This window comes from Ursus maritimus, unplaced genomic scaffold (genome assembly GCF_017311325.1).
Source record: "Ursus maritimus isolate PB19 unplaced genomic scaffold, ASM1731132v1 scaffold_5, whole genome shotgun sequence".
NCBI classification, from domain to species: Eukaryota; Metazoa; Chordata; class Mammalia; order Carnivora; family Ursidae; genus Ursus; species Ursus maritimus.
Window position 1 is genome coordinate 24,754,410 of NW_024426663.1, and position 16,646 is coordinate 24,771,055.

The following is a 16,646-nucleotide window of genomic DNA, read 5'->3' on the forward strand; positions in this document are numbered from 1 at the left end:
ATTAAAAGGAAAATAAATTCTACAAAGTAAATATTCCAAGACTTCTGGTTTATAAATCATTAAATATCACTTATTCATTTTTATACTATATTAATTGGAAACCAGCAAAGAACAATGAAAGACCATGACTTTGGAGTGGAGCTGATCTGGGTTCAAATCCCACCAATGCCATGGTATGTGGCTATGCAACCCCAGGCAAATTACAGAACTTCTCTGAATGCCCACATCCCACCCTTTTAAGTAGGGATAATAATATGGGGATGATGATAGTAACACAGCATTTTTGTGAAGATCGTATAAGAGAGTCTGTATGAACCAATATCAAATTCATGTTTTCTGTCCATTCAGTAAAAAAAAAACAAAAAGAACAAAAAAACAAAAACAGAAATCCTCTTTTGACAGGCAGGGCGCAAATATACACCCACTCTGGCTAGGCACTGGGCTAGAAGCATTATGCAGACTATCTGGAGCAAGGAAATTACATAAAAGTATGAACTGATAACTGATACTGCACAAACTACATGAATGCTTATTAGAGTTATTTACTACTCAAAAAATTTTAGAGGCCTGACAGATTTTGGTATTGCCATAATAGCACCCGTCCATGAGAGATTTTTAAAAATGGGATTTTTTTTTTCCTATTTTTAAACTAAGAAGTATAACTAAAGGGCATATGACAAAGCAGTATTTTAGTTATGGGTAAAACCAAACTGAATTTTTAAACCATTAACAATTCCACTTTTTCTGTGTCACAATTGTACATTGTTTCTAAAACCCAGAAGAATACAGAGAATATCTATATAGCCCAGAAATAATCTACACTTAATTTCTTTGCATCTAATTATGGACTCAATAATGTGGCCTGTCTGTTGTTATGTGAATAATATAAAAATCTCCACTGGTTTAATATCAAAATAAAAACTATTTGCATAGATGTGTTAGGACCAAGGGACTGTTTCCAAGTTTGGAAACAGATTTATCAATGTTGTGACCTTACCTGGTAAATAGACTGCTGTGCCTTCCACTGACTCTTCATTAATGCCAATCAGGAAACCGGTTTCATTAGAAGTTTCCAGAAGGGAAAATGACGGTGTTGCAAGCTCAGTATTTAACTCTGCAATGCTTACTGTTGCCTGATTATTGGGATCCAGAATTCTCGCCGATACTTGCTGTTCTGACGCTGCTACTGTGTAATCCTCCCCTCTGATCAAAGCTGCTTGTGTTTCAGGGTTTATTTCGAGAGAGGAAGGAACGGTGGGCCTCTCAGAAGTCTGCGGGCTGGGCTGAGGCACGACATCTGCCTCAACTCCATAAATAGCAGAAGCAGAAGTAGAATGTGGCCACAGTGTAGCACCTTCTAACTTAATTTCACCTGCAGTTGTGACCACAGTTCCAGGCTCAGGGGTTCTAATACTGCTCTTCATTGTTTCTCCTGAAAGTCGAATATTGGTTTGGGTTTGGGAATCTTGGAGAATCTCACTTCCTTCTTTGGCAGTCAGTTCTGTGGGAGAAGCTTCCATGTGTTCTAATAACTCAGGATGACTTTCATCTTCTGAAGTTTCTAACCCAGTGCCAGAAGATAAGGATGGAGACTCGGTGATGTGAAAGAGCTCTTCACTCGACAATGTGAAAGTCACTTCAACATCTGCAAGTTTTCCTGGAGACCTCTGAGATGTGCCAGCATCTGTACGAGGCAGAGCACTTGCTGGGGGTCCCTCTGCATGTTCAGAGGCTCCACTGCCTAAGTAGACAGTGACTGGAGATGATGGTGTCTGAGAGGACAACTTTGCAAAAGCTGAGACTGCTGATGTTGTATCAGTGTAATCGGAGGGGTGGGATCCTTCTATCACGTTAGGTGCCTCTGTTAAACTCTGAGCCATAAGGTGCATAGTACCAATACTTACGTAGGATGTAGGATCGATCGATGCCTCCTCGGCTCCTGATGAGAATTCTGGCTGAAAAGAAGGACCTACATGTTTCTTTTCCTCGTACTCATCCTGTGTCTCCAAATGGCCCAATGTTGATACTACTTCACTTTGGTCTGCAATAGCTTGACCATCAGACAAAGTACTTGATTCAAAGATGTCATCTAGGGCTTTTGCTTCAATTTTTGGTTCTTCAATCTCTGGATTAACTGTGGCAGATGTACTAGGAAGGAGCAGGGATGTCACTGTGGGAAGCAAAATATCTAATTCCGTTTCTATGCTAGGAGCAGGGAGCCCAGTTGTGAAGGTAAAGCCCATGGGATCTAAGTGGCTTCTGTCTTCAGAAAACATCGATTCATTATGTGTTGTCTGAGTGTAGTTAGCCAGAAGAGGGTCACCAGAGCCCTCGAAGTTTTCTTCAGTTAAAGAAAGGTTAACAGCTGCCTCATACTTCTCTTGAACTTGAGCACTTTCTTCACTACTGCCGTGTGGTCCTGACAGTACCTCTGGATCTATGTCCGTTTGCATTCCAAGGATGTCTACATATATAGGTTTAGTGTGGTCAATATCTATGATAGTGTTTTTATCTGATGTCAGCTCAGGTAGAATTTCAAGGATGGGACTCTCTGTAATTGTTAATATTAAATCCTTGTCCTCTTTGTCCAGATCGATAATGATGTTTTCAGTGGTTTTTCTTCTGTTAGGTTTTACAGTGGAATCCTCAAATCCTCTGAGATGGTCTTGGAAACTATCTGCAGCATCTTCTGTGGACCTCTCATATGACACTGTACTTGAAAGTGTGCTAGTTGGATCGGGGGAGCTTTCATTCTGCTCTAAATGAAGAGGCAGCAACATTGAAACTGTTGGGAATCCATCAACAGTAACAGCTTTAGCACTTGGAACCTCAGGATGTTTTTCCAGGGCTCTATCAGAAACAAATGTGGTGCTTCCTTGCCTGGTTGCCTGAGTAGTTCCAGAAATGTGGACTAAATCAACCATATCCAATTCCCCAGATCCCTCTCCAGAATGTTCATAAAGCAAGTCAGATGGTTTTGGTGCTGATGTAACAAATCCTGTAGCCATTTCAAGACCATAAGTTCTAGCCAGAAAATCAGAGGGAGGGGTTGCTCTTTCTTTTGTCTCTGCTGTTGAATTCTCGTCAGAGACTTGTTCAGTCGTTGGTTGTGGTCTACTAGTCTGGATTTCTTCTGCTCGACCATGGGTCTGATTTTGAGGATGTTCGGTATCTGTGGAGAAAGTGAGAAGTGCCACAGAAGGTCCTTCGGTTCTGCTGTCACTTGAAATTTCTCGTAAGGTTGTGCTGGACGCTGTCTCACTACCTTCAGAGAGGCTGTCTGTTTTGGAAATGGGTGGTCTAACTTCATTTGCTACATTTTCCATTTCCTCATAGTCTTCGGTTGTATCGCTTTTGAGGCTGGATTCTAAATTCTCCATCTGAGAAGCCTGGGGAGGGAATGTGGTAATGATTTGTTCCGTTTCAGTAAAATTCACTGACGCTATAGTAGCCAAAACTTCTTCTCCTGATCCCAGTCCAGAGAATAAAAGATCGGTATCTGACTCTTTCATTGTTGGCCTCACAACTTTGGGAAAAGGTTTTATAGTTTCCTCCTTTTGGATTGGAGAATCTGTAACTACACTCTCAGCGGATACAGATTCAGTCACTGAGGTAGTAGCTAAGAAAAAATGGGATTTTTCAGCAACTTCAGGGAGAGCAGTATAGGGTTTCAAGCCCTTTGCCTCTGGATCTGGAGTAGACACATCAGCGAAGAAAATGTCTTCCTTCTCCATTTCCTCACCAGTACTGTCAGTTGTCTTCACTGTTAGCATAGAATAATCTGTGGCTTGGAGTCCGGTTTCAGTAAATGTTTGTGAATCGAAAATTGTTTGTTCTGGTGCAACAGAGCTTTGAGGGAATTCAAAAGATTTTGGTTCTTGAAACTTTTCCTCTGATGCTGTCTCACTTTCAATTCCTTGCCTTACAGGGTTGACTTCTTGCATGGACCATAATTTGGCTGGCTCCATAGTCTGAGGAAAGGTCACTGAAACTGTGCCATTGACTGTCACTTCCCCCTTTTCTGTTGTGGCTTCAGTACCTTCAGCTTCTGCTGTTGGTGAAATGGTGGTCCCTTTACTGGCTTCATTAATAGCACCTTCTTCTCCCAATCCTTGATCAAAAGGGGAAACTGTACCAGAAACATTTTCCGTAGCACTGGGAAACACTTGGTCCACAGAGCTGCTTACTGAGACCAGCTGCTCACCTGAGCCCTCAGCTGACGCTGTGAACTCTTCCCAAGGGAAGGCAGAAGTGCTGACCGAGGTGCTACTGGGTCCTTCTGAGTCAGCTCTGTGGTTGCTGTGATCTGAAGTAGGTAATACAGATGATGAAATCCGGGTATCCTTAAATGCTGCGTCTCCAGAGCCTTCCATCATTACTGTTTCTTCTTTGGCTACGGGATAAGTTACTGTTGAGTACTCTCTAAAGTCACCACTGAAATCTTCTTCCAAAGGAAAATCTGTAGAAAAGCCCTTTATTCCTGGCCCATGATTATGTTCTCCTGAGACCTCCGAAATCAAGCTTTCTTTGGATGTTTGGCTTATACTTTCAGCAACCTCTCTGTCCATTACAGTACTCAAAACTAATCCTGTTGGCTCAAAAGGGAATATAGTTTCCACATGGGGAGACAAAGTGCCAGCTGCTTCCTTTTTGGTTGGAATTTCAGACTCTAAATTTAATGAAAATGAAGAAACAGTGGCTGTTTCTGGGTCAGCAGCAGCTTCTCCAGAGCCCGGCTCCACAGAGAGAGAGGCAGGGCTACCTGGAACAGTGGACAGCCCCTCCTGAACCCCAGGTTGACTGCTACTGCTGGGCTTAGCAGTCTGTGCCCCCAGCCTGTCTAAAACATTTGTTTCTGTAAAGACAAGAGTAGAACTTGTCATTTCCTTTTCAGACTCTGTGGGTTTTGTGGAGGATGTAACACTGCTCCTAGTAGCAGATGCCGAATGGCTAGATGTAGCTTCACTCGGGCTTTCTGATTCAGAGGGTACAATCAACGGATCTGATCTCTGTGTAGATGAATATTCCTGAACTGTAGACGCTGTACCTGGGGTTCCCTCGTCCTCATCTTTCCTTTTCTCTTCCTCAAGAGATGTACTGAAGACCCACTCAGAAGTGGCTGTTTCCCCTCCAAATTTGGTTGGCACTACCTCCGCAGAAGGTTGTTGAGAAACGGAATAAAAGGTGGTTGCAGGAATATCAAAAAGACCTTCTGTGATCACGATCTTGCTGGTGTCTAAAGTAACCAGTGTATCCGTAGTATTTCTCTGTGATAAATCAGTTGTCACACTGAACATTTTATTTTTATCTTCTTCTGCTTCTCCAGAGCCTTCTGGAAATGGAACTGAAGGACTCCCTGAGAGCTCTACACTTTCTCTGGGGGTTATTTCTACCCAGCTTTCTACAGTGGACAATGGGCCATCAGGGAGGGCACTTCCTGTGAAGGCAAACGGTACTTCCTCTGAAACATCTGCCGACACAGAACTTGGAACTATACTTGGAGTATATGTGATAGAAGGACTTTTTTCTGCCTCCTCACCAAATGTTCCTTCAGTAGTCCTTGAAAAGATCATTTTTTGAGATTCTTGGTCAATGGCAGCATCTCCTGAAGACTCTTCAGAAAACAGAGGTACAGGTTCAGTATGTTCATGGGCCAGATTATCAAGTTCAGGCCCTCTCGCTGTGACCGCTTCTGGCCCCTCGGTGGCTTCTCCCTCGTGGAATGGGACTGTGGGGAAAACATCAGGCTCACCACTTGAAAAGTGTTCGGGTGTTTCAGGGTAAGTCTCGGGCTTCCACGTAAGTTCAAGCGACTCAGTTGTTTCTTTCAATTCATTAGGCTGCACGGCGGTAGACAATCTGGTCTTGGCTATCACAAATGGATGCGTTTCACTTTCACTGCTGTCTGAAAAATTTTGAGAAGGTGCAACACTCTCGAACTGGCCACGCCTAGCTTCTGCTGCTTCTGGGTCCTTGGGCACCGTGGTGACCAGCTGTTTCCCATTAATGTACTGCACTGATGGGGTGGTCGTCACGTCAGTGGCGTTTGCACACTCTTCGTCTTCCCCTTCATCTTCTTCACTGTGGTACAGATTTATTTCAATTAACTCGGGTAAAATTTCAGCAATTAGATCGTGCTCTGGATCTGTTTCTTCACTACAAGGTTCATCTTCTTTAGATTCTGAATCTATTGGATGACCACTTACACTCAAATCACTCATTCGACCTGAAAAAAACAAAGAGTTTTCACAATACTTGAATAGAAGATTTGGCAGTGTACGACAGAAGAAATCGACAGCAAGGCAGGCTGATCACACTCACGCACACAAAGAAGGATTCAAGTCTTTTCACATGAAGTGCAATCACCCTTCTACACATGGTTCTCAGTCTCCAAATCTGCGGATTCACATTAACAATAGGAAAAATAGATCCAATATAAGATTATAGAAACAGGTTATGAAAACTCTGCAACATGTTTAACAAAGCAAGGCCCTTAAAATGAAACATGGAGTCACATATGTACATTGTAATCATGAAAAGTGGGAATTCACATGCCTGTCAACTGAAAAATAAAAAAAGAAAGAAGAATTAAGACCATTTCAGCAGATCGTACAGAAAAAGTAAGTGATTATTATTTTATGTAAGGGGAGGCTGAGACACCCTCCATTCAATAAGGAAATGAGAAGAGATTCCTTCTCTTGCCATAATCTGTCCTAGGAAGGCTGTTTTCAGAAAAGTAAAAGAGGGGTTTCTTTATAGCCCTTTCACAGTGCAACCACAGTTCCTTCCCAGTGTAACAGTGAGACCAGATTTAGCTGCACAGGAAGCCCTGCATGGGGGGCTCTGCGCAGGGAGAACTCACTGAGAACACCAGGAAGGAAGGAGGAGCCCACCACGCTTTACACCTTTGTCCTTCATGAGAGGTGATCTGGATTGGGTCACTTACAGTTCTTTTTATCAACATTTTCTCCAACAGAAGTTTAGGAGTCACATCTAAACATCCGAACTAGCATACTTAAAATAACACATATCCTCAGAACACTCCCTAGATTGTAAATTGCTATAAGGTACCAACCACTAAGCTCAACGGACTCGTCTGCTTCCAGAAATATACCAGACAAACTCGTTGTCTGGGTACCACGAAGGAGGAAATCCTGGGCCCTCACTTTTATCAAAGTGAAATTCAGTTGTCCTAGGATAGAGTCCTACCACTGCAGTTGTCCCCGTCCCAGTGTCGCTGCAGTGTACAAAGGTGCCTGTGCGTGCAAGGACCCGTGAAGAAGATAAAGAACAGCACGGAGGATTGCACAGTGTCCCGCTCTCCCACCCCAGCAATACTGTTGCAGAACGAATTTTCAGCCGAGCCCCAATTCATGCCACATATGCTCAGGCAAAACCTGAGAAGCTTACAGAAGGAATAATTATGACGGAGCCACCCCTGTCCCCCGTCAGTGGGAAACTGTTCCTATAGCTAGAAGCCACTCCTTTCCATATATGAAAGGATCAACATCTAGCATTTACTGATAAGTCAGATGAGAAAAAACCCTATTGAGAAGGAACGGATCTTGCTTGTATTCTTTATGCATCAAAATAAATTCAGAAGTATATGAACTATCAATAAAAACTCTCAGAAGCTCCTCTATGTTTTTAACTGTGGTTTGCTTAGAAAACTACAGACCACAAGACTTTTATGTAACTGGAAGACATATACTATATTTACCTTTATCCCTTTCACCCTAATAAAAGCAAAAAAGAAAACTCTTCTCTGTATCCCATCACATCCTCACTGTGTAATCTCCATAAAAAATTACTTGCGTAGGGCTGGATTATTCTTACCCTAACCATATGTCCTATACCCAAATCTCCCTTTCATTCCACCCCAGATATTCAGCCTTTTAACTATGGAAACAAAGGCTTATGTGTATTCAAATATATAAAAAATATATAGAAAATACGTAAGAGAAGTGCGATCAACATATAACTCTAGTATATTACAAAAATATAAAACAATACAAATGATTTCTGTCACAGATGCTGCGACAACTCCTAATTGCCAAACAAGAACATGACTAAATGCCTTACGTTTTTAAAAAAAAATGTAATTAAAAACATAAGCTCATTCAATATTAGATCACTGAAGTTGTTACTGTGATCTTATAGTGTCTCACGGTGTATTTGTTTTAAAAGAGGACAATTTTAAAATCTTCAGATAACACCTCTTAATATGGCTTACAGTGAAGCCCACTGTTTTGCTATGGAAAAAAAATGTGATAATATATACGCATATGTACATATATGTATATGAGAATACATTTTAAATGCCTTTGTATAAAAGAATCTTTTGAAATATCATATCAGTAACTTTATCTAATCACCAAATTATCTCTCGTTGCTAATACTATTTTAACATAGTTGAGGTAAGCCAGACTCAAACTACTTTGTACAACTTTATAGCATCTAACTATATTTTGAAGCTTCAAAAATATGCCTGTCTTCACTCGTGAATACTCTGGTGTTACATTCAACCTTTTGCATTAGGTTTCATGAGGCGTAAATAAAACTAGAATTCACATCAAGAAGTATCACACACACAGACACTAAATTCACACAACATCTTTCATTTAAATACAGAAAGAATTTTAAATAAGAAACAGAGGTCTGTCTCAAGCATATAAAGAATCCCCACCACATTTTGTACTGTTTCATAAATAATGGAGATAAAACTAACCATTCAGCCAAGCTTCTCCAAACAAACTTAGGATATATAAGGAAATGACTGCTTGATAGTGTGTATTTATAAACTCCTAGGCCAGGAACAGGGTAAACAATACTCATTGCCTGTATAGGTTCATACAGGTTTCTAAATAAATTCCTTACTTAAAAAAATAGTAAAAAAAAGAAAACCCGATATAAACATATCCCATGATCTTCTTGGTGAATATAAAAGGAGGTGCCATCAATGTAGGACGTTGGTAGCTCTAAAAATAAATGGGGTGAAGAAAAGCAGAGAGAGAGAGAGAAGACACTAAGGTATATCAGTGTATCAACTATCACTGTGTCAAAGGAACTGACATGTCATGATGTTGACTTACATGTTTTACAAAGGATTGAATAATCTAAAATAAAATGTCCCCCCCCCAGGATAGAAAACAAAGAGCTATAATTGTAAATCAACAATTTATATAATAATTTCCTTGACTATCAATTCTTACTAAATCTACTTAATTCAACTAATAAAAGACCCTGGCATTCACTTTATATTCTCTAATTTTAGTTCCAATGAACAAAGTATAATGTTGTTTTAGTCCAGTTTCCACTTGGATAATGAACTTCAACATTTTTTATGGCACATGAATCTATGGGGATTTCCCTTAGCATTTTAGACCATTATATCAGAATATTTTACCAAAAGATTCAACTGTTAGATGCAATATATTCCACTTTCTAACCTAAGTAAATATCACAATATTTCAATCATAGCAATACAAACACAGCAGAGTTGTCCTTTGAATATTCTTCACAGTCGGTTTCATACCGGTTTTTGCACATAAAATTAAATTCACTACCACAACCATGCATGCCACCCAACTGTATTATCTTCCCAGAAGACAACTGACTGCATAAAATGTACTATGTATTATGTATCAGACTGTACTGCAGACACTTGCTTATCAACTTTGTAGAGACCTACAACCTCCAAGAGTATCTTCCAAGTCTGTTTATCTGTCTGCCTGCCTCTCTCTCTTTCAAACAAATGCTCTTTCCAAAAGGTAAGAAAAATGGCCTTACTAACACCTTTCTCTTTATTTCAAAAGGAAAATTTTTTAGTGTACATATTGCAAATATACCAATCATTACATTTATCCTAGGATTCCTTCTTGTACCTCACAAGTATCTGATCTGACTTGCTTTCAGAAGAGTAGAACACATAGGAACATCTTAAGCTGTTTTGTCTTCTGCTTCTCATTGTACCATGACGCTGGCAACCACTAAAGAACGATCAGTGCATCACACTCAACAGTAACTGAGAAGAAGAGATGTATTTTAAAAAGTGCTCATTGGATATGTACCACAAAAATGTTCTACTAAAGGGAAATTCTTACATAAAACAGATGCAAAATAAAAGTTGAAATTCTTTTGTTTCCTTTTTCCTCAGATTCACAATTAAGTGACTAATATTCATCGTTTAAATAAGTTGTGTCAGCTTCCAAATGGTTTCATCAGATTTCTTAATACTGTTTTGAGGGTGACGGAAATGTTAATTGTCTGGGGCTTTAAAGGTAATTTTTACCACCAACAGATTCTCTACAGATCAATCTACATTTTATTGTCAGTGTGGCCAGTGTGTTCCCATACTTTGTGGAGCTCTGAAATCTACCCAGTATGGAGGCGCGAGTTCTTTCCCCCCAGCCCATACTCCTGTCATTGCTATCTGACAACTCACCCAGATTCCTATTTGCCCCTTTTTGTTATTCAGTCTTTAAAATTACTTCTTCATCCCTCTTTCTTGTTACTACCCCCACCCACCACACACGTTATTAGAGTTATCAGTACTGTCATTATTGCAAACCATAAAAGTTTCTTTGTGGGGTGTGGTGGGGGGACACCTGTGCTATTGTAAAAGCAGGCATCTCATTCCAAAGTCACGATCTGCTCTATTTCGTATTAACAGTGCAACCTAATGCAGTAATTAACGTTCCCAGCTCTTAGATGAACCAGTCCTTATAAAACACTCTATTTTAGAATTTTATTCTAAGGATAATATAACTTTTATTTGGATTTCAAGAGTCAGACCACAGAACTCCACACAGTGTATGTATAATCTGTTCTATGTTTATACAAATGTATTTTAACAGCTTACTTGAATATACTAGTACCACAGTTAATAGATTTTTTAATGGCATTTCACACAACGCTTAATTGCGAGCTGACCTCAAATTATTCACCAAGTATTTTTAAGTACTTCATGGCAGAATTTTGTGGACATAGCACAATCTTCCAGTCACGCTGTCAGCAGACACAAAACACAGTTGCTAAGATGCATAGGCAGCTGGCTAAAGTTCACACTGTCTTCGGGGAGTTTTACAATTTAAGTTTAAGAGCTTTTAATTAAATATAACTATACACCAATTTACTCAGCAGAGATATATTAGGATCATGTTTCTTTCATAAAATGGATTTCATTTTAACGTGCAACACAAGTATTTTGTTTCCTTATTTTAAAAATACAATAGGCAACCATACTGAAGTGCCTGAGCAATACTTACAGAATTTAAGTAGAGAAAGTTTGAAGTTCTTTAAGATGTTTACATGTTTTCTGACACATACCTATAGGTCCAACAACCAGACAGAAACAAATGACTCAATTTCATTCACGTTTGATGTGTTCTTAATGTAAAATAAAATGCCGGCACCTTAGGAACCAAAGAAAATCATCTAATATAATTTTTTAAAAAGATTTTATTTATGTATTTGACAGAGGGAGAGAGAGAGAGGAAAGAGAGAGAGAGGGCACGAGTAGGGGGAGGGGGAGAGAGAGAGGGAGACTCCCTGCTGAGCGGGGAACCCCATACAGGCTCAATCCCAGAACCCCGAGATCATGACCTGAGCCGAAATCAGACGCTTAATCCACTGAGCCACCTAGGCGCGCCCATCCAATATAAATTTCAATCAGATTGTTTCAGACATCCTAAATTCCCCAATATTGTCAGAATTTGAGACACTAAAAAAGGTGCCGACTCAGCATGTTACAAAAATTGATGTTAGTAATCAAGATATAAACACCCTCTCCAAATCTCTTCAGATATTTTTGCATCCTTAACTAATTACCTCAATAGCTGAAAATCAAGTGATATTTATATCAATACTCAATCTTGCCAGAGATGAGAGAGACGTAAAAGTTGGGAGACCAGCATTAGAGTCTGTGACTCATACCTCCCTACTAACTCTGCTAGCCGAGCTTCATCTGGTGCACCTCCCAAGCATGTGAGCTTACACTGCAGAGCAAGGAGCTCGAGATTTCCCAATTCATGAATTTTACACCCAGAAAGGGTAATATATGTGGATAAACAACATAAGCGTTTCTGATGGCCTCACTTTTAAGAGGCAGACATGTTATGAGGATGATAAATGGGAATCATCTCTTTTCCCCAACTTGAGATAATCCGCTAATAATGCTGTTCCTTCAAGTGGAAAGTATGTGTTTAGATACAGTCATCTAGTCTAAGAGTGCTCAAGGAGCTATCACCAAGTGTGGGCTCTTCTTACTTATAGAAAAAGCCCAGGGGACTTCGTAACTTCCAATTTTTAAAGAGCAAGGGCTTTCCTGGAGAGCATAATCAAGTAAGTTTGAGACCTTCAAGAATTTCTGAACAATAAGATAAGGAGCTATATGAAAGAGAAGTAAGCCAGGTTATTTAGGTTTCAAAGTTGCTTAAAAATATAACAAATAAAACCAACCATAGGCAGTACATTATCTTTTTCACTTTAGTTCTTCAACATCGTCAAAGCCCTTGATAGATGACAGATAGATAGACAGATAGATACCAAATATCCTAACACTAGAAAAACGCTTTGGTCAGAATCAAGGATTTAAAATTTCAGTAAAAGCTTTGAGTAAAGTAAAAAAATGCCTCTCATAAATATGTTTATACTTCCTTTCTGTCTAAATTATAGCTGGTAAGATAAACTTTACCAGACACCATTTTATTTTTAATTAGGTTACTCCTTTCTTCAAAAGTCAGTAACGGTTTCTGCTCACCTTTTCCACCTGACCTCTTCATGAGGGTGTTCGAATGGCCCCATTAATTGTCCCCATATTTATCCTCTTCCTTCAGTTCTCTGTTAGAATTCTCTGCTTCTCTGCCTTGGAGCCCAGCAACTCCATGTCCCTATCTTATTATCCTCCTCATTCCTTGCTCAACCTCTGTTCAAGAAGAGCCCTCCCATCCCCAACTTGGAATGCTTCATAAATCCTCCTTTGAACTTCATCCATGCATTTATGAATGATCCAGCTAATGCCCTCAGTTCTCCAGGACAGCTTCTCTAAAACTCCTCAGCCCAAATTGGTTGTATCTTTGATTTGTATGCCACAGGACTTAGGTCATATTGTTTCTTATTTACAAATTCCTTAGCTGTGTCTATATTTTTGTTTCACCTCCCATTCTAAATTCTGTATTCCATAATTAAAGTGAGTGAAGGGATCCTTTAAACATGAATGCCTCTCATACTCTTGCCACTCAGCCCCTCGTTGAGAATCTTGTTGGAAGAATGTCTGCTCGGTTTCTTAACATCAAGAAGGAAAATGGTTACACTCTATTGGAGTTTGATACGTCCTTTGAAAGATGTGAATTTTGGGCTGAAGACATTATTGTCGTTTGATTGCAATAGCAGATTGAATTCTGAGATACAACTAAGGAACCATACAGATAACGCAAACAGTAAAGACTTTTCTGGATATAAAAATCCAGATAATCTAAATGCACAGTCACAGTTGCAAATTTTTTTTTTTTCGTTCACATTCTTTCCAAATCCAGCCTTCCATTTAGGCTTATATCAGGGTGGTAATCACCATTTTTCTGAATGTAAATGTATAATGAACAAAGTCACTTCAGTAGTAGAGTCAAAAGAATCCCTAAGCCATAACCATATGTATTTTCTTACAGTTTCCATGCTGATACAGAGCAGGTAACATGGACACAGCAAAGTGAGGTATGCAGTCTGGGTAATTCAAGATATATTTTCCACCCCTTACCATTACTTCTGATTCAATTATAATTATTCTGGAAACTTTTTAAAAACATACATTTTAATATTTAATTCTATTTTCTTCCTTACAGATGCCAAGGTTCATTTAACACTTGTGACAAAAGCTACACTTCCCAAAATGTGATCAAAGAGCACCATGGCACTCAGAGGAGACTGAATTGGATATATTCTTTTTCTCCTTAAAACTGGTAAAGTACAGCTTAACTGGCAGAGGCTTAAAGCATTCCCTTCCCCAAGAGAGTCTACTTCAGCCAGCTGTCTGCAGGTTGGAAAGCCTTAACTTTACCAGTGATGTTCAACACTCACTATCAAAATCACAAGAGATGCATTTAAAAATACACATATCTAGTAATGAAAAATAAATGAAGCAAATTTAAGAAACTTAACAAAAAGTACAAATACCCAAGTCCCCCCAGTAGAAATCCAGATTCAAATAGTCTGATGAGGGATGGGGTCATGGGCTTTTTTACTTAGAGGCTTCCTGGTCATTCTAATAGACAGCCAGGGCTGAGAAGCCGTGTTGGCAATATTTCAGCACTGGGCCATTTCCTGGTGTTTCTCAAACCCCCGTGCTCAGAATGGCGTCACTGTTGGTTAGCTGCCTGGTGTAGTGTAGCTCTGGGTCCTCCCGGCACGCTGGGTGGTTGCTCAGGGAGGGAATGAGCTTTCAGAGTTTCCTGTGAAGCCAAATATAAAGATGCTTCTTCTATTAATTTACTCATATTACGTCTAGTTTTATCTTTTTACTAACGCAAGCAAATAGCCTTTATTATATGTTTTTGCTTACTAATTATTTCAAGTTGTCTTCCCTATTAAGCAATAGATTGCGTTATCTTCTTTTCTCTAGCCACACAATAGCTTGACTGAATGACTTTATTTCAACACCTCCAATTATTTCCTGGAAGTGAGTGTGAAGAGATGGGAGGAGAATGTTTCATCTGCAGATAGTAAAATGGCTTCCTTCCAAAGCAGAGCAAGGTGAGAGTGCAGCATAGTGAAAAATGGTAACCATACTATATTCCGTTATACTCTATAGAAATATACCTTAGTATATTTCCTTTCTCCTTTCTCAACTTAGGAAAACCAAAACCTTCAGAAACTTACTTTTCACAGCACATGGCCAAAGCAACTAAATCACCCTGTTAGAGACCAAGAAGACTATGGCACAAAGCCAAAAGATGAATCCACCAGAAGCCAGTCAAGGTAGTGTGTACTGATTATACACGTGTGCAAGCAAATCTGGGCATAATCTCGTGACACGATAGGTCAATTTTTTATAGACACAGATGCTGAAATATAATTAAACTTTTCCCTCAAGCCAGAGATTCTTCCTTTCCTATTTATACTTTAAATTATTTATGGAGAAATACTTTGTCCATTATCACAATAATTCCAGTGAGTATTTAGAGGGTTCATCATAATGTATTTTCCTCTCAAGAATCAAATCATTCTTTTTAGGAACAATTACAGCCTTCTTGCCAATAGATAGGTGTTTTCCTCCTGATTCATACTCAAAAAGTCTAAACACCGGCATATCTCTCTAAGGAACACCATTTTTAATACAATAAAACAGGTTCTCAGTTGTTCACATGATGCCCTAGGATGAAAGACTACTTTACATTTTCTATCACCTCAATTATGGTGTTAAAAATGCAAAGCACTTCGACACAAATGAAAAAAAATACAACAGTTTTCACCAAAACACATCCCTAATTCCTACCCCACAGCCAGCGCCCCCTTCTTGGAATCATTCTACCAATGAAGCAACTGGATAGCCAACTCTTCTTCTTGTACCTCACTGAAGTATAGTGTTATAAATTTTGTAAATTGATAAAAATAGGCAATGCCTTATTAAAAACATACAATTTTCAATTTTACCTCATTAAAATGAAACCTCAGAGAGCACTTCTTTTTCCTTTTCTTTTATCCCTACTGCGCCTCTCACGATGCACGTCTCTCCCCTTGGCTACATCCTTTCCCTCAAAAATGTTCTGAACACTGTCTGGGCCCATGAATACATTTTTTATTCATTGCACAAATGAATGATCTAAGAGCTATTAAGAAAGAAGAATGTAATCCCTGTGTAGAGAACTGGGGGTTTCCTTGACAACAACAAAAAGACAGCAGGGAATGCCCATGCATTCCATGAATATGCAAGAAGAGACTAGGCCTAGTACCTGGAAAAATTTATAAAGAATTTGTAAAAAGATCTTTTTCTTTGGAAAAAAAAATTAAATGGGTAGTTATCAAAATCATAAGCCCAATTCTCACACATGAAAAAAGCGCAGAAAGCTAATGAATTCTACATATAGGTGCTGTAGAATCAATGCTACATTTAAATTTTAAATAAGGGTTGCAGCTGCTTCTGATTTGCACCCAAAATGGCATCACCCTAGACAAACACAATTCATAGAGGATTAAAATTTTAACAAGCTCTTACAGTTATGTGGATACTATAGTATAATTATATCTGGTTCCCCGTGGCCTAAATCTTGAATTTTAAAATTATTCCATTTTTTACCTATTTACAGTACAAAACATTCTAAGTGTCCCTACATGTAGAAGTTCAGAATAAAATAACCGCTAAAGCAGAGAGGGGATTAATTTGTACTCAGTAGTCCCCAAGTGCCAGGCATGACGTGTAGTGCTTTGTTGTCATGGGAGTATTAACTGTGTGATGTGCCTGCCACAGCGATGGACAAGCCCTTGAAGAGATTCCTTTCTCCTCCGAGCATCCTGGTGAGCTTGTAGAATTATTATATGTTTTAAATGTTATAACAACTGAGGCCTCTGGAGATAAAGCAATTTTTAAGACCAAACAGATGGAAATCGCAATGCTGACAATGAACCCAGGACTCTTTCCAAAGGCTCCTTCCACG

At 39.3% G+C, this 16,646-nt stretch overlaps 1 protein-coding gene across 4 annotated transcripts in view; it reads right to left on the minus strand.

Moving 5' to 3' along the window:
* Positions 1 to 16,646, minus strand: part of VCAN (versican) — a 178,142-nt gene that overhangs the window by 36,314 nt on the left and 125,182 nt on the right. For 3 of the 4 annotated variants that reach the window (XM_040622119.1, XM_040622117.1, XM_040622118.1), the window contains one exon: positions 998 to 6,226. The exons of the other annotated variant lie outside the window; for it this stretch is intronic. In XM_040622119.1, the coding sequence (XP_040478053.1) occupies positions 998 to 6,226 (5,229 nt within the window). The remainder of the gene's footprint in view (positions 1 to 997; positions 6,227 to 16,646) is intronic. 4 annotated transcript variants of the gene reach the window in all.